This window comes from Falco biarmicus, chromosome 7 (assembly GCF_023638135.1).
Source record: "Falco biarmicus isolate bFalBia1 chromosome 7, bFalBia1.pri, whole genome shotgun sequence".
Taxonomy (NCBI): domain Eukaryota; kingdom Metazoa; phylum Chordata; class Aves; order Falconiformes; family Falconidae; genus Falco; species Falco biarmicus.
Genome location: NC_079294.1, coordinates 1,453,102 through 1,472,133, shown reverse-complemented (window position 1 = coordinate 1,472,133; position 19,032 = coordinate 1,453,102). Strand labels below are relative to the sequence as shown.

The 19,032-nt window shown below is 45.5% G+C and overlaps 1 protein-coding gene across 1 annotated transcript in view; it reads right to left on the bottom strand.

Annotated features, from left to right (window-relative positions):
- Nucleotides 1-19,032, bottom strand: part of LTK (leukocyte receptor tyrosine kinase) — a 96,738-nt gene that overhangs the window by 32,749 nt on the left and 44,957 nt on the right. The window contains exons 3-9 of the mRNA XM_056346818.1: nucleotides 17,376-17,531; nucleotides 16,533-16,755; nucleotides 9,445-9,584; nucleotides 7,364-7,501; nucleotides 6,293-6,445; nucleotides 5,103-5,203; nucleotides 3,105-3,271 (exon numbers count right to left, since the gene is read on the bottom strand). Of these exons, the coding sequence (XP_056202793.1) occupies nucleotides 3,105-3,271; nucleotides 5,103-5,203; nucleotides 6,293-6,445; nucleotides 7,364-7,501; nucleotides 9,445-9,584; nucleotides 16,533-16,755; nucleotides 17,376-17,531 (1,078 nt within the window). The remainder of the gene's footprint in view (nucleotides 1-3,104; nucleotides 3,272-5,102; nucleotides 5,204-6,292; nucleotides 6,446-7,363; nucleotides 7,502-9,444; nucleotides 9,585-16,532; nucleotides 16,756-17,375; nucleotides 17,532-19,032) is intronic.

Below are 19,032 nucleotides of genomic sequence, written 5' to 3'. Positions count from 1 at the left end.
CTTGGAGATTCAGGATACAGAAAAATGACATGCCAGCCCAAACTCTGCACTAAAAAAATTCCCCAAGCACAACATTGCTGGAGTTTGCGTTACCAAGGAGAGCTGCCAGCACCCACAAATATACAGAAAAGGCACCCACGGAGGTTTATACCAAACTGCTACCATCGTACAGCAGTGGCTCACCATATGCCTCCGTTTACAATTGTTTGCAACTTCACCAACCTTCAAGCAATTTAGGCTGAACTTTTCTATTTTGGGTGATTTGGTATGACTTGCCTAGCAGTCAAAATGATTTCCCAGTGTTGAGGATGAGGCAATGCAGGGATTCATCATTTTGACCATGCCCAAAAATGCTGACATTGTTTTAAGTGCTCTGTGCTACCAGGGTTTGCAAGTGGGAACTGAAATTTGTGAGGAAGAGAGTCACATGGCAGGGATGAGCTTTTTTCCCCTTTTGTATGATAAATTTTAGTAAAATGTCCTTGAAAATTTAAATCCCTGCCATTCCATGCCTGGTAGAACCTTTTTAATCCTGCAGTCTCCTCTTCCTTGGATATCTCCAAGTCTGGGGCTGAACAGTACTTTCCACGGCAGTGCTGTTGTGAACTGCGTCAGGTCCTGCTTCAGCTACATGAAGCGAGAACTGCCCTTCCAAAGTAACAAATACACTTTTTCTTCCCCGGTCCTCCTTTCTTTCGCTGATCCTGGCTAAACAGGAGAAAAAAACCTGCCTAAACCGAATCCAGAGCGAAAAAGGTAGCCTCTTGGAGAGGCTGGGGAGTTCCCTTGGTATTTATGGCAGGGGAGCTTGGACTTGGGTGTGCAGCGGGTTTGGGGCCAAGATCTAGGGAGCAGACAAACAGCCAAACAGGAAGGCTGGGATCATCAAAACAAAAATGCACAAGAAATCACCGGAAGGAGAAGGGAACAGGAGTGCAGGGAAGGAATTAAAACTTAACAAAAAAACCAGCACACAGAGACATAGCAGCTGCTGGAAGTGAGATGGAAACAAGCAGCAGGGAGGAGTTCAGAGAGGGAAATTACAACTGGAAGCATGAGAAAGATAAAATGGGTTCACAAATGGGAGCTTGAAGGAGAATGAAGAGAGACGAGTATATGAAAAAAGCAAGCAAGGTGGCGAGTGCTCGCAGAAGCAGGTGAGATGAAGCGGGAGCAGAGCACGGAAAGAGCAAGGCAAGAGGCCTGGGACAGAGCCCATGTCCTGGCAGCACAAAGACCAGGTTTTTCCTTACCTGGGGCAAATACCTGCAACACCTGCCAGCAAAGCGTGTGCTGCTTCTGTTTCTGTAATAGATGGGTGCAGCAAATGGCAACTTACCCCTCCTGTTAGCCCCCTGGCCAGCCCAGGCAGCACAGGTCTGCCTGCTCGGCTGAGCGGTTCAGCCTCACCCACCTGGACTGCCACTGTCCCGCCAATCGGTTTAAAATTTGTTTGAAAATGGCATACAAAAAGGTTACATGAAGGGAAACAAGATTGAACTACTTGAAACAGTGTCAAAGCATGTGAACACATGACATACCTACTTCTTTGGTTTTGTCTAGGTGCTCAACCGTTTCAAACGTTACAGTATTTCAATACCAGTATTTTCCAAGCAGTGCTGGCCAGTGCTCCCTAAAGCCTCTTGCCATCCATTCCCCCCAGCCACACAAGATCCATTTTGCTTCAGAACTGAGGGCTGATGCAGAAATCGGAGTCTTCAGGCGACAAGCATAAGGGACCGTAATATCAGAGGAGGCAGAAGGTCTTAAATACCCCTGAAGAGCCCCCAGGACTCCGCTGCAGTTAGGTCCGCATGAGAGTACCTCGGGAAAAGAGCTATTCTGGACAAATTCACTGGTCATACTTTACATATGCAGAACTAAACAGATGCTAATCCACAGGGCTCCAGACTGTGTCAGACAAGAATATTAAATACACTGCCAGCATGCAGATCTAGCCTATCCTAACGGAATAATTCATGGCAAAGGTGCATATGGTGAACACATGATAATGCTGAGACCAAAGGCAATCATGAAATTAAACTAGAAAGAGGGTAGAACAACATTTTCTCTTCTCCAAGTTTTACTGCTGCTTGGGTCTGAATTGCTGTCGCTTCCAGAGCCAAATCCCTTAGCGCCTTTTACACAAAGATGCAAAGAATATTTGGAGTTAAAAGGAATCCCCTCACACCTCCTAATCCATGGCGGTTTGAAACATCCTTCATTGCCAATATTAGGTAGATATTTTCCCATTTATAATATTCACTGTATAGACTGAGATTTTTTTCTCCTAAGTGTCATGTGAAACAGGCCTTCCTGAGGAACATGCGCAAACACAGCTGGGAGCAATTTAAAAATAATTTGTGCCGTGCACAATAACCAGCTGAGCTTCCAGCACCGGCTACATGGCTTGAGACTGAATGACACTGGGTCAGGGAGGAGAAATACCTCATCAAAATTAGATTGCGTTGAAAATCTTTGAAACTTCAGTATTTGACTTCATTTGAAAACCAATGTCATGTTGTATTTTCACATGTAAAACTGTGAAAACGTTAGTGCAAGGCTGATTTGGGCAGCAGTCTTTTGCTGAGATTGCTGCATCAGTAACGTGGCAATGAATGGCCGGCAGCTGCCCCGGCTGCACCGACACAGGTCCTCACCAGGCGGCTGTCTGGGCTGACCGTGGGTTTAGACTCATTTGACTCACGTGGCTGGGTTTACTGTGGAACTACAAGGTGCAGCTACGCCAACATACCCGTCTCCCTACTGGGAGCACTTGACCACTGAAAGTACACTGGCTTTCTCAGATGGGTAAAACGTTTCCAGTGCTGACACTCCTGTTCCCCACACCTAAGCGCTGCCCGGGGCTGCGTGGAAGCGCAGACACACGGCGTGGGCCTGTGCTGAGCCGGCTGAGTACGTGCACGAAGATGCATGCATGACAGAATGCTTCCTCAGCAAGCGTAATCACAGCACTCTGCAATTTTTTCAGTAGAAATGGCCTTGGAAGAAGGCAAGAATGAATGTGCTCCTTCACAACAAAGACAGTAACGATTCACTAGATCTCTAGGGAGAGCCCTGGATGCTGCCAGTGGAGCTCTTACCGGTTCTGAAGCACTGGCATCGGAAAGGTGATGAGAAACCAGTGGTCGCTCCAGCTGCCTGCCCTTTCCCACATGGGCCAGGTGACTGGAGCTCCCTTTATCTCTCCCCGGACAGAGAAGGAGACGGTACCGTTGTAGCTGCCAAAAACATGCACTGAGAACTGGACCTGTAACAGAGGAAGAAGAGGAAAGGAATGGTACCCTGTGATAAAAAGGGAAAGGTACTCATTTCTCCCCTCCCCGGGGATCTGAGACACCCATCCTTTGATCCTGGGTCAATCTGTTTAATCACACACACCACCAAGACCCCCTGTTGCCTGCGTATGACTTGTCACTGCTCCTGGCATGGAATTTCCTCAGCGGAGACCCCCTGACTGACACTCCCTGGGACAGCGGCTCTCCTGCCACTGACGGCAATACCCACGGCCGCGGGCAGCCCTGGGCGAGCGGGCGCTTGTTTCCCTGTTACCTCCTTCAGGAACAAGTAGGAAAGCAAAGCAACACAGGCTTCAGCTCGAGAAATGCCTATCATTAGATGCCTCCCCTGGAGTTAGGTTACTGTAGAAACCCAACCCTAACCGCATTCCTCTGGTGTTCTCACCAGCTTAAAGATTCCTGTGAAAGGGTTTGAACCACAGTTTAAATCTTTTAAGGATTCCCACCATAACCACCCAGGTTAAGGCGCTGCATTGCATGGCTCGGTCTATACCCAGACACCATACAGGGCACAGGGGCACCCCAAGGGAGAGTGCCCTGCCCCAGGGACCCTCAAAACAAGGAATTGTCTCCTGAGGCAGGAAACCTCAGTCCAGACCTTTGCTCCAAGTCATAGGCACCATCTGGACTGTAGCACCCATATAACAGGTGGGCAACCGGATCACCAGGCATTTTGAAGCAGGACTCGTTCCTCTTAGGAGAAGCCACTTCCACCTTGGCACAAGAGCGGACTGCTATTTCCACCGCTGCTTTGAGTGCTCCCCTGCCCCTTCTGCTACAGAGGCCCGCAGCAGCAGCAGCAAAGGGAGCACGCACAGGCACACGCTGTAACAAACAGCCACGGGAACGTCCTCGCTCCTGACACGGGGATTCAAGTCCTTGGCAGCGGAGGAGAGAATGGGTCCAGGTCTCCTGTGACCTGTACACCACAAGCAACAGTTACTGCTTCTCCTCCTCCTGGCTTTGTGAACCTAGCTGAAGCACATTTTATTTTGTTGGAATTACGCAGAAAACTTGACCTAGATTTATAAATAAATATAAATGCTGGTTACATTTTTGGCACCTGCACTTTATTTCTTTTGCCAGCTCTAATTAGGAGGCATCAAAGCTTTCTGTTTTTCTCTAGCAGGGCTGGACGCCAGCTCAAACTTGCAGCTTAATTTTCTTAAGTGTTATGAGTACAGTATTATTTAATACTTTTAATTCCAGCATCTCAGAGCTCCTCTTATTCTTTGTAGAGATTTGGACCGAAGGCAGGTTATGTTATTTTATCTATGCCAGGTTGCCCTCACCTTTCAAAATTCCTGAAGAATATGAACAGAATTTATTATCTTAATCTATTCCTGGAAAATCTAATCCCTACGAACTTCACACTCCTGTTCTCCATGAAACTGTCAAGTTTATTAACTGTTATGAAAGTGTTGCAGAATTTATGAAGAGAAGTCTCAGCAGCAGGCATCCTGCATGGCTCGGCAGCCCAGCCAGCCAGCTCCCTTTCCTACAAATCCAGGCCATCTCACCCGACCCAGGTGCTGGCAGCCCTTCCAAGGAACAGTCGGTGCAGCCAGGCTGGGGAGCTTTCCATACTGAGGGGCTGACTGGGGGCTCTGCTTTCGCTCACTGAGGATGCACCTCACGTCTCCTTTCCAGTTTCCAACAAGCAGCTAGTTGGGCGGTAGAGCCAACTCTTCTGCTTTCCAGTGTCCTGTAGGGTGTGCAGAGGCACAGGAGAACGGGCCGTGCAAACAGAGCCTACAAAAGTGCTAAGGCAGAGCGCTATACCTGGTAGTCTTCAGTGGCAATACTGGCTGGCAAGCTGGTACTGTAAGCCTTGGCCATACCACTCGTCTGATTGCTGTCTGCTCGAAGGTAGAGGAAGTGTCCTGTGAGCAGAAAAGCAAATCAGAAAACAATAGATGATGTTTTGCTTTTTTTTATACTCTCTTGGAATAATGTAACATCATTGTGCTGAAGCTCAGTATAAGATGACAAACATGGCTTGAGAGCAAATCTATTAATGATGATACAAAAAGCACCCCTGGTAGATTTCAGCAGCACAAAAGCCAACATCCCAAATGCCTTCCTGGAAGGCGAGTGCATCAGCCTCAGATCTCAAGTATCTTCCCATATCGGGGCTCTCACCAACCCACAATGAACTCCTGATCAGTCCTAATTCTTACACCATGAGCATAAAGGAGACTTGCAGAGACAAACACTGGGCTGGAAGAGCTTATCTGCAGCTTTTATTCGCAGGGACAGTTTCTACAAGTTCTCAAGAGACAAAGAGGACACTCATTTGAACACCCTTCATTTTGATAGGGAACTCTGAGGCAAGACTCATCTGTGCTAACACTCCTGACTTTCAACCTGAACATGTGAGTGTTTGGCCTCCTTATTTACCAAGCTGACAGTTCTGGGAATTATCTGACTCTTTTTGTTGTTGTTGTTGTGGTATTCTATGGCACACAACATGTATGATTATCTTGGGATACACTCACATGGGGTGCTCTTCCTAACCCACTGGCAGAGCCTGGCAAGGGCCTCCAAAGCATTTGTTTCTACAAGCAGCCTTATTCTGTCAGGCAATTTTTACTTTGTGATGCAGCAGCCATCATGTTGCTGCTGAAGCACTCTGCAATTGCACAGCTCATGAGAGGGAGAAGGAGGGAAGAAGTATATACAGAGAAAAGATAATCCATTATATAATTCTTTAAGGTGATGGAGAATCCTAGTCTCTGATAGTTTCATGCTAACTTTGTTGCAGAACTTGTTCCATATAACGTTTTGAATCATGTTCAAAAGTTAATTTTAGCTACATTTAAAGTTGTTATAGGTAATACTGATGCTAAAAGTTCATTTGGCCATGATGCCAGAAATTTTAAATCAATTAAAAAAACCTCATTCAAGGCTGTTGTATATATACATACACACACACATTCACAGAGAGTGAGAGAGAGCTATCAGGAACCTACCACCAGTGGCTTGCAAGGTAGACCCTACAAATGAGTGATGTTGAATTATTTCAGTAGAGCCCCAAATAGACCAAGGAGATGCTGCAGTTTCGTTCAGTGTCCACCCACATGGACCCTCTTCAAAAGAGCAATGTGAACCCTCTGGGAGGCTGTCTACAATGGAGAATAAGAAAAAGCAGGAAAATAGGAGAAACTTGATTGCAGAAGAACACAAACAGCAGCAAAAGTAAAACTCACTGCGGCTGTTTAAGCTACCCAGCCTATGCTACACAGTTTTTCAATGTCAAAATATTAATAGGTCTCATTCATTTATTTCCAGAGTCACCATCAGAAAGCCAGAACTTTGCTTCTGGAGATATATGAGACTTTGCAGTTCTGTCCCGCTCTAAATACTGTGCAAAACTGCAGCTCCCACAACCGAAAGAATGGTGAATCACTGCCATGTGTTTGTAAAGGCCTTACTGCACATCAAATTGCAGGCATCACAGAGTTTTCCATGTCCACTTAAAGGAAGGCAAATCAGTTATCATTTTAGATCTCTGCCACTGTACTTGCAACAAAGGTAAATGATGCTTCTTAACACCACACATACTGAGTAAGGAAGGGGATTTCTCTGTCATGGTGTGCAGTAAGGACTGAACTGGGATCTTGGGGGGACAGATCTGCAACCATGTTGGTGGCTGGGGCACTAGAAAGGTGATCAGTGCCTTCCACTGAAGGCAGGTTCAGACCTTGGATCCAGAAGGAATTTCTCACCCAACTGCAGACATGTATATAAGGTTTCGCCTTTCTCTGAAATAGCATCAACTATGAAAAGCAGGTTACTGGGCTCCTTACCACAATATTTTAAAAAAGCAAAGCAAACCAAAAACCCCAAAGCCATTTTATCCTATATAGGGTGAATTTTCAAAGAGAATATTGGTATCCAATTAATGTAAATAGGCTAAAGTAATTTAGGCAGCCAAATACTGAATTAATCTAGAGATGAAATTAATCTAAGCTATTTTTAATTCTAAATTATTTCTTCTAATGGGAGGAAGGTTCCTATGAAGCGCCATGCCACATACTCACCACACCTCACTCCTTCCTGTTCTCCGGGGGGGCAGTCACTGATGAATTCACAGAGTCGTAGGTGGCTGACACAGCCTCCATGAAGGCAGGGGAAGGTGGAGCCTTTGTCATATACAGAAAGACCTTGGTTTTCTTTATCTAAAGGAAAAAAGAGAAAGAAGCCCAGAGATGAGTTGGCAGAATGTGTATGACCCTTCAACTGTATCAGCCTTTGCATCTAGGACCTCAGAAAGTGTCCTTTGGGTGACAAACGATACTCACCTCCACTTTCTACCACTTAGGTTTCTACCCAGCATGAGATTCCTACAGATCACCACAGTTCTCACGAAGACCAAATTTATTGCTCCTTTCTCTCTCATGCACTGTCTTCTCTGTTTGTGCTGTCTTTAGATAATCCATTTTTTTAAAAAAAATAATAAAAGAAGGACCTTGCAGTGTCCTACCGTGGTGCTGTCGGCTCTGCATGTGTGACTGCGCTCCCACCAGGCAGCTGTGGCATGCTGCACGACACTGCTGTGGGGGGCAGAGGTACCCTCCAGTCCCGACAGACGCATCTGCTGTGCCCTACTGCGGCTCAGCCTCAACTGCCACTCACGCTGCGGGCATGTTCCCGTGCCAGCTCTGTGCCATCAGCCCAGGAACACAGCTGCCACCCCAGCGACCCGGCTCGCTGTGCGGGAGCTCCACTCGTGCACCCCAGGTAGCCTGGTCGGCTGTACTCCGGGGGCACCTGACTGACTGCACAGGGACCCAGCAACCAGGCTGGACACAATTTTTAAGTCTGATATTTCCCAAAAGTATAGCTCTTAGTGCAGCCAGCCTGTCCTGTAGATGTGCGTGTGTGTGCCTGTTATGGACCTGCAGGTTTCTGTAGGTCTCTTCTGGACTTGCTCCCCTTTAGCAGAGCCTGGCACAGAAGTTCCACTAGGATTATTACCGCTCTGGAATAAATGCAAAAAGTTAGGGAACCAATTCCAGAAGAAAGAGAAAAGGACATCTCTGCAACTATCCAGGTAACATGGTCAGAAATGGTGTTTCTTCATGGCACTGTGTTGTGCTGGGTACATGCACCAGCTTATTTTGAAATGGAGTGTTTAGCATAGTGCTTCAGGCTGTATGCATCCCCTCAAAAGTCCATGACTCTCAAAACCCCGTTACATTAAAAATATAACATTTGTTAAATTAAAAGATTAATGACTGCAATAAAATTATATCTCTAGCATGATCAAAACCAGTCTCATGATATATTATGAAACAGCTCTGTGAAATCAGTATTCTCTTTTCACATTACACTCCAAGCTATTCCTGCAGTGTCTGCAAAACGGAGGCAAGAACATTTTATTAATGCACCAAGACCAGGGAGTGAAGATGATAATGTCTCCAGCCTGCAGGCTCCCTGCGCTGACAGACTCTTGTACTTCCAAGAAGCCTAAATGACATTAGCCAGCTTCTGCACAGCTACCGAGGACCATTCGCATGACAGCACTCCACGTGCCAGGTAAAACTGAGGGTTTCTAAGCTGAGCACTCAGTACTTTGGAGAAAATAATTATGTTCCAATTATTTTCAGTTTAGACAGAAGTTCTCAGCCTGGCAGTAGCAAATGCAGAGTGCAAATCAATGTTTCTTTTCATTATAGATTTGCATGATAGAGCCCCAGTATGCAAAAAGCTTTGGAAACACAGGGTAGTCTTTTGTTCTTGATTAATTAAGAAAGGAAAGTATTAAATGCTAAAATAATCTAGGCAAAGACTTTTTTTCCATGCAGCGTAATCCTTGACATTTTCTCACACAAAGATCAAACAAAGCAAAGCTGAAAAGCGGAGAGGATCGCTTCAATCAGTTCTATAATTCTGAGCTTCACCACTACCTTTGGAGCATGTACACTTGCATGCACACACATAACACACCCACCAATGTGACCCTTGAAAGGTAAGCACTGCCAGAAATCCCAGAGGAGACTCAACTTGCATTTAAATCCCATCTGATCGACTCCCTGACCATTCTCACCAATTTTGGCGAGGATGCTGCTCTTTTCTGGCTGCGTTTGGTTATTCCAAACCTGACTGTATTGCAACATACCATGAAAGCAGTTCCTGAGTTGCAAGGAGCCCACTGCCAACACTTCAAGCTCTTCTGCTCCACAGTTTGAATACAGCAAGGTGATTTTAAAAGGTCTTTCTATTCGGCCAATCTGGGCCGTCAGGTATTTCCATTTCATCCTAGAAGACAACAAGAGCTATCAGACACACACAGAGCACACTGCAATCCATAGACTCTCTAGCATAAAGGTTCTGCACTATCCCAAACAGAAGCAATAGTATCCACATGGGGAATAGATCAACGCGTGTAAACTCCAACATAACAAGCAGGTGTTACTATAAAACAGGGGGTGTGCAGCCTAACAAGCTCACGTTCAATTATCTTCACTGCAGATCTTATTGCTAACGATGAAAAGATACAACCATTCCCAATGATTCTTAAGTTAAAATGAGGCTTCAATTAGCACCAATTTCGGACACGCCTCCAAACGTGCCTTCCACATGCATGGTTGTGTTCTGTTGCTCTTGCAAGTAGAGATCAACCAAGCAGCTGCACAAGTCTCTGGATCTCTTCAAGCTAACCCTGACACTGTGTGCTCTGGAAGTAAATGTCTGGCCTTGAACGTTTTTCGGTTGTGTCAAGTGCGAGAACCTTTTCCTGTGTGTTCTCTATGTCATCTCCCAGCTTAACAAGCCCGAGTGCACCCACAAAGCAAGAGGAAGAAGAGAAGTGGTGTTCCAGAAAACGCAGATTGCTCTGGCAATTTACATTTCACAGCAGAACAAATGCCACAGCCCCTAGACAGCAAAGGTTTTGCAGCTGCACAGCACTTGTGGCAGTTGAGAAAGACAGACGGTCCCACACACTCCAATTTTAAAGGTGGTTGTTAGGCATTGAAAGCTAGAGAGAGATACTGAATGGGAATTTTCAAAGTGCCTCACTCAAATCAGCCTGATGGAAGTCAGGGTATTCAGGTACCATTAAAAAAATCCAGTGGGATTCTTAAAAATCTTTTAATTTTAATTTTATTTTTAAAAATTGTCCTTCTACCTCATGTTAAGACAATAAAATACAGTTAAAACCATATGTTATTATTTTGTAAAGGGGTTGTAGCAAGGGTGGTGACAAAGGAATCCTTCTAAGCTCTCCTGAAGAGTCCCAGACAGAGATAAATTTACCCGTACCCTATGTGCTGCTGTTGCTGCCAGGGACACCCTGGGCAAGTGACTCTAAGTCAGTGCCAGTGGGATGATAAGGAGGCCAGGCCACCGTGTTCAGATGTGCTGCTCCTAGTATATCTTTTCATTTGGGAAACACCTTCAGCTGCCATGAAGTGATCACCTAGCCCTCATCCTGCACCAGAAACACATTAGAGAGCAACATCCGGGCAAACACAAACATCTCTGCTGGACACAATATAAACATCACAGACCACCTAATTTGTAACTTACAAAAAACTCCAAAGCTACTTCATTTTTTTATTTCTCTGTCCGCTTTTGCTTGCCACTGATTAGTTACCTAACTCATTCTTCCCTCCACAAACTAACTATACACCTTCTTTTGGTGAGAGTTTCTTACTATCCCGTCTATGGCATGCCCCCGTCTTCCCCATTTGCCATTGTACACACATAAATACACACAGACACCATAAACTCATCTGAAGTCGAGCTACTCTTATCAAGATGACCCTATTTCTTGTTTCCTGCCCTATCATATCATATTCAATAGTTCAACTTAATTTAATTCACTTTCAGAAACATCCAGCCCTGAACCACAACTGCACCATCTCTAGGACCTACCAGAGCAGAACAGCTGCTTTACTTTCATTTTGTATTACAGTGCAGCTTCAGGAATGTCCAGCACTTATAAATATATCTTCTAAATACACTTCTAAATACATGCCTCCCCACCACACTGTGGCACAACATCCAGGACCGTTCAGCTCTGACCCAGAATGAATCCCCCCGCCGCATGGCACTGCTTGCTTCATCCTCCGCTGCATCCTGTTGGCCACAAAAACCAACGGGCCTTAATCAAATCAGTTCAATGAGCCACTGAAAGTAAGGGAACTCTCTAAATCTTTCAAAATTACCTATTAGAGCATACTAGACCTTCCAAGCACCGAGACATAGTCCTAGTACCTCCACCAAGTTCCAACCCACCCTGCAGCTGAAGCATCACAGTACTGCCGGTGTTATGACAGCCCCGAGCGCAGCAGCCTGCAGCCCACAGCCTCTGATTCACAGCCCATGTCCCAGCTAGCAGCACAGCCGAAGAGATACTGCCCACAGCTGAAAACAATGACTAGTTCAGCTGCTGCACCTTAATCCTACATGGTTTATGAGCCAGACGCTTTGGAACTTGCTGTCTGTAGCCTGGTATATCAAAATAAATGAAAACCACTAGTGATCTAAGTCAATAAAGCAAGCTCTGAAACATCACAACTGAGAAAGACACACCGCCCATTCTGCCATCTCTGCTGGGAGAACAGGGGCAGCTGGTAGAAGAGCAAGGCCACTGTCTTAAACCACTACTGTGTCAACTGGCAGCTTTTCTGAGGCAGAGCCCTAAGGTCCCGTGAAACATTCCAGTTCTGCACTGAAATATCTCTAGCACTGAAACTCGATTCCATTTATAACACCGCAGCAACAGCTGGCAAGCATCCAGAGACTGCAAAAATGATGAGTAGCTTTGCATCACCCAAAATACCTCTGTGTATGGAGTCTCATCATCATCAAGGTATTCCCCTTCAGAGAAAGCCTTGCCCCTAAGATCCAATGGCACCAAGATTTCTAATGCTGTAAATAATTACACCTTCTTTTCTTGGTCCCACTATCCCTACAGGGGCTAGTCAGAGCCAATTTAATTTTCTTAATGGCATCAGGAATGAAGCCCACTGTTGATCTAGGAGAAGATGGATCACTGCAGCAGGCTTCCAGATAAGGCAAGCTTGGCAATACCTTTACTATCGATCTTATGTCAAACCAGATCTCAAGTAACGGGGTAATATTACTCTTCTTCTAAATAGAGATGTAAAAATTGATCTGTATGTATGAGAGTCATCAGAGTCTGATATAATCTTGAGAAATTTGCATGGATAGAAAGTTTGGAGTTGAAAGCAACCCAATGCTTAAGGCAAAAGTATTCAAGATTAACCCTGCAAACCCGTGTTTTCAACATTTGGTTTGTACTTTCAACTTTGATTTTCATTAGCCTCTCAATCTCCTCTGAAGAGCAAAAGTTTTCTTCCCGCTCCTTACCACGCTCTCTAAGCCATGCCTTCCCATACCCAACAGAGTTAACTGATCATTAATTTTAAGGAAGACTTTAATATTAAAAGAACATTTTATCCATTCAAAGTGAAAAACTGAATAGAGCAGAACAGGAAAACTGAAACCTTTTCTGAAATCGGGTGACTCACTGCCTGGGTTATTGCCCAAAGGTATGAAGGCTAAATGCTTCTGGGCTCAGCCAGAGAACACACCACCTAGCAGCTCCGCGTTACTTCCCTACATGCAGGAAGCTGTTGCCTGCAAGTCTTCGCAAGCACCCAGTTCTAGTCACTGCAATTGAAAGGAAACAGCAGAGAGCAGAACATGTGCCTAGCCCTCCTGCCTTCACCACCCCGTCAGAGGGTTCTTATTTGACCCAGTGTATTTTTGGGTGCCATTTCAACAGAAGCATGAGGGGCAGTAAATCATACTCCCAGATTAGTGTTCAAAAATCATAGTCTTTTAGAACAGCTGCACAGCCTCTCCTTTTCTAGCTGTGTTTTTTAATTGAAATGGCTGTTCTCATTGTTGTCAGTACGTATTAGGCATTTTCTGAGGATGCTTACCAGGCTACTCCTTTTCAAAGGCTTATGTAGTTGGGCACCTAATTTATGAAACCCAAATGACCATACATGTTTCTAGATGTTCAGATTAGCTATATGGCAATGCTTCCATGTATGACAGTAGAAGTTAAATAACTTCTCTGGATAAACCAATCACATTAGTAGAACAGAGGTGTCAAAGACAGTAAGTTTCTACAAGTGTCTCAGAAGCTGGCAGGGTGCCTTAGGGCACATACATCCCCCACCCCTCAAAAAAAAGGGGGAAGACACAAAAACCTAAGCAATAGTTGTTTTGTGATGCTAACTAACCGAAAACCCATGGGTGCACAGGGCCATGAACTGTTTGCTTTTCAACCTAACAAGACTATCATGGCCAGTACTTTATATTTCAGAAAGAAAACAGAACAAAATCAACTTGGCTTATTGACCATGGAAAGGGAAAAAGATTATCCCTGCCCCAAGTGATGCTTTTTTATTTTCACTGAAGTGTGGAGTACCTAACAGTTGAAAGAAACTAGCTCCTTACTGAAACAGCTTCGGCTGACAACACTGAAATAACTGTGGTCAACAGCAAACAGGAGAACGTGAAACCATTCAAAACAGAAGCAGACAGGACTCAGAAGAATTTCCAGCTGTGACTGTTCCTGGGTTGGCGTGATGAAGAGGGAAAAGGTGGGGTAAGCAAAATAGTAAAAAAGACATTAGATGTGACCTGAACAAACACTGTAACTGTAAAGACAGACTTCAGAGACAAGCGCCAGATGAAGAAGGTTTCAACTTGTGATGTTTGAGTTCTACTGAGATAATGAGAAATATAGTTTCATATATTTTTTGTAAATACATAGAATTTTAAACACCTCGCTCCCTCAGTGGTTCTCCCTCTAACGGCAGTAACTCAGAACACCCACGCCCTATAGATGTGGTATATAACAATAAATGCTGTGACTTTGTCCTGCTTGTCCAGAGGACATGGTATCCGAATCTTTGTTCTTTCGCTAGGGTTTATGTGTGAAAAAATGAGCGGCAGTTTCAATACGACCAGTTTAACAAAAAACCGTAGTAGTTAGCCAGGTGGACAGGACAGCAGCTTTCTCTCGTGTATGACACATATCTAAGCTTTTGGGAGCTGTGTAGCTGCTGGATCCTGAAGGAGAAAACACCATCAGGAGAAGATTTCTAAGTCCAGAAAGAGGACAGTTCACTGAAGGGGTCTGGTGCAGCTGGAATTTATGATGAAGTAGCTTGATCCTGAAATTGAGGGATGACAAAAGGGACTAAAGCAGGATTATCCAGAGTGCCTGATTATCTGGAAAAGCGTCACCTAGCCTTTTTTCTATATCTAAGTTTCCACTCCGGTCTCAAGACAATCCCTTGGCAGTAATTGTCAATGATTAAACCATGTACTACACATAGGCATCTGTCTCAAGATTATTTGCTCATTGTCCTCCTTGTTCTGCTCTAAATTGTGCAGTAGTGTTTGGTTAACACAGAAAACATGTAGAATTCTCACTCCCTGTGGAAAGCTCCTGGAAAGCATGTACGCTTTTGGATGGTCTCTCTTCTTAAGAGCCAACCTGTTAAAATCTTAATCATGCAGAGAATGTTCATTTCAGACTACCTGCCCAGTAAGAAGCAGCTCAATCACTGTGTTAGAAATAAATTTTGTTCTGCCTGCGCACCCAGATTTTTCTGGAATTGTACAGAGGTTTTAAAGAATTTACCTGTAATGAGGGGGGAGAAAAAGCATTTGACCTAACATGGCTCCTAGCCCTGTTTTACCTCTTCTCTATCTCTCCTTTCTACCCTGATTTAAAACAGGACTCAATCACCTTCCACCTTCAAAACCTTAATGCTAAACCCTCTGAGCTAACTAGTGCTTCATTTCCCTCACTAAGAAATAGGAATGCCAGTGTCTATGCCAACTCCCAGTACAGCTATCGCCATTCTAAAACACCTAAATGCCATCGTTTTCAGAGAGATTATAACCTTGATTTCACATAGAATTGTTTTGCAGTGCTCAAATAAGCTGTTAAACAACATCCACGATCCATCCCAGACATGCTGCAGTGATCAAGCCTGGTCCGGCCAGCTAGGTCTATCAGCAGCTTATTTTATGAGTTCATATAGAGGATGACCTATAGAGCTGTGCCTGCAGTTGTGGAGGCTTGTCAAATGCTCAAAGCAGTAAGGGCAGCTGTAGGTAAAAAAGGACATTAGAAATTGATCCCGGAAAAGGCAACAGATTCCTTGAAATTGGCAAGAAGAAAGGGAAGGAGTAGGCAGGAAGGAAGTGAGCAATAGCTAAAAGCAGGGGGAGAGAGAGAGAGGGAGCTGAAAGAATATAAACACTTTTTTTTCCATCAAACTCTGCTATCTTTGGCTGACCAGGAGTCTTGGCTACAGATCCCCATGGCAGCCTGGGGAGTACCAAAGAATTCAAAGAAAACAAGCACTGGGATCTGTTGCTTAAGTTCTCCACGGGAGTCAGTCAGGTGATGGAAATAGAAAGCTCTGTTACATGTCTGACCCAGGTTCACACAAGGCAGATTGCAACAAAGGAAAAACAAGTACATGGAAAATGGCAAAATCAGATGACATGTGGACTTCTCTCCTTTTCCTGTTTTGTGATTCATTCCCTTTGCCCATTTCTCCTCCTTACTGCATTCTGCTACGCACAGGAATGACAGAGGAATACACTGGGAAGATCAAAGAGAAGAGAATACAGGACAAGATCCACAGTTGCTGCACTTTCTTTTTTTGTCTTTACCCCTTCTCTCCTCTAGCCTCTTTTTTTCCCTTCCCTGAACTCCACAAGTGAAGCAAAAGAGGATGCTCCTGAGCTCAGCAGCTGGAGGAGGAAATTACAGAAGAGGTAATGTTAACCCTACCTCAAAATGAGAAACGTGACCCTTGTAACAATGATGGGATCCCGTGGATACTTAGAAATACCAGTCACGCTGCCCCGGCAGCCTTTGGACAGAATGCACTTTACAGCTACAGCCCCAGCGCCAGTGGGAGAGCCAGCCACTCCCGACCCTTCCAAACGTGAGGGAGGAAGAGCGAGTCCTACACAAGTGCGTTGTTTGCAAAGGGGACACGCAAAACCTGGGTCTGTTTCAGCCACCCTGTCAGGAAGCTGCATGCCTCAGCCCTGGTGGTTCTACCTTAATTTTCTGCTGTAACAGCAGCACTGATCTCAAGAAGAGAGAAGACACCGATAAACAGTGGCTTGGAGGGGCTCCACCCTACCCTGCAAGTCAAAGTCTGAACAGCTGCAAATTGATTGTCTTACCCGGCATCCTCCTCATGGCCAAGTCTCAGAGAAATTATTATATTTCTGTTTGTCTCCACATATCTGATTTCAACTGTGAACCTCTGGAGGAGAGGAACAGCATCCTGTGAACATATGGCCAGTTCCAGCAAGCAAGAGTCCGAGCTCCCAGGCAGGATGGGGCTATGCAGGCTGAACTCACATCTATCTGGGAGCCTACTGGTGTTCAGGAGGAAAATGTCCCCTGTGAGGGAATAAAAAAAAAAAAAAAAAAAAGAAGAGACACACAGTGTGGATGGAAGAGAGATAATAAGAGTAAAATGGACAAGGAGTTTGAAGAAAGGAACCATGAGAAGAAAGGAAAGGACTATGCACAAAACCCAAAAAATAACAGAAAGTAGAGATAGAAGAATAAAGTAAAAATGAGGGAAATAGGTAAAGAAGTGATACAAGGAATGAGAAGAAACCAAACAAAGCAGCGTGAAGACGTGTCCAACAAACCAAAAGCCAAAGATTTTGCAAGTCAGACAGCAGACACGTGGAGCCAGCCCTGGCTTGTAAAGGACTGAGTTTCCTAAGAAAACCCCCGTCTCTTTTTATCCTAAAACAGGGAGATATAAACGGGCGTATCAAGGAGCTGGCTGTTTCCATACGTGCACAGCTCAGGTGCGCACACGTGTTACATGGCCCTTGGTGGCTCCGGGGCACTGCAGCGCTCCAGGGAGGCGGGTGCCATGCCCACACCAGACAGCGGCAGCATTTTTAGTGCCCTGTGCCAGAGGCCTCAGCCTGCTGGCTCCTGTTGCTGCCCCAGCACTGGGAGAAAGCCAGTGCCCATCCAAGGTGAGCTGCAACTCTGCCTACCTTCAACATCTCCATGGGAGGAACGGTTTTCCAGAAGCAGCTGCTGCCTCTCCTGAGGCACCAGGACACCAACTGGAGATAACACCCAGTCCGGTTTTCCAAAGCTGTCGGTAGACGTCACCCATGAACAGCTTGAGCCGATGATGCAAGGGATCTCTGTGTGAGAAACCAAAGGTTTCATTGAGGTCTTCCCCGTTCCAGGGGCAGGGGTGACACGGACACACGAATAAGCAGGCGTATGGAGGCGGGAGGGGGGGCTCTCTCCCAGGGAATGGAGGAGTTGAAGGGAAAAAAGGAAAGTTTGTCTGGCACAATAACAACAGTCTCTCCCAGGGCGGGTGAAGGAACATGCCAGAATGAAAAATAACCCTGCAAATTCTTGGCAGGTGTAAATCAGCATCCTCCCACCAGTATTAACAGTGAATTTACATCAGTGGAAGGTCTCGCCCACATGTACATGAAATCCTCAATGGGGACAATGCCTAGCGCAGCAAGGATATTGCAACTGTATGGATTTAGCATTTTGGCAGAGAGGAACAAATGAAACTCTAAGGTCAACCCTCTCTCAGCAGCAGAAAGGGCTTGACAGGGTCTCAAGCAGAATAGCGGAGCAATGGAAGCTATATATATATATATATATATATATATAAATTCTTTTAACAGTTTTGCTCTCCCCCAACAGGATGGACAAGAACACCCTCTGAACAAATCCCAGAGTCCGTTCACAGCACTGAGAACACTAGATCATCCTGGGCAGATTTTTTCATAATCAGCATATTATAAACCAGACAAGAAGTAATTCACTGTTCTCTCATCAATCTAATATAGACTCCCTGAAGGGATGTTAGCTGCACAAAGCTCTCCTACACAGAGTGGGGCTGAATAGATAAGGCGAACTGGTATTAACTTGCCCGATATTTATTTTCGGTAGTAATAATAATATTACAGTAATAACTGGAGCACCCCCAGGCCATGGTGAAAGATAATAGGAGACTAAACATTCATATTTGGGATCCTGATGTTCAGAGGGTATTCAGACCTTGCAAATATGAATGACACAATGTTATCCCCTTGGCAGCCTCCTGGGGAGGGGGAAAGACAGGTATAAAGAACAGAATCCACGTCAGGGTTATAACAAGGATAGGTGGTTGCACAGGCAACTCAGGCGGGGCAGAAATAAATCATAAGAGACTCCAGAAGATTAGCTATACTTTAACTAAACTTTCGGAAAAAGAAGAAACAGACGCACCTTTTGAGTGGAACAGCCCAAGCAGAAAAGTTTTCCTTTTACAGTTAATTGTAACGACATTTTTATAAAAACCCACCCAGTGTGCAGTTGTAAGAGAAACACGGGTGTCACAGGGCTGCACATCACCATGGCTTGGGACAGGCTGTGAGCTCCCACTTGAGGAGATGCCCCCGGTTCCTCGGCACGCGCCCCAGCCCGCTCTGCCGGCTTGCCGCTGGGCGTTACTGCCCCTCAACCTGCCACCCGGGCCAGCCACCCGGACGGGTCCCCACCCCACCGAACCCGCAGCGCTGAGCAAGGCTCTACAGCGGTGCTCAGCCCCGCACTGTTGTATGGAAGCCACAGGCAGATGAACCGGCAGATCACGCATGTGTGCATATGCACGGCCAGCTTCCAGCAGGGCACCCG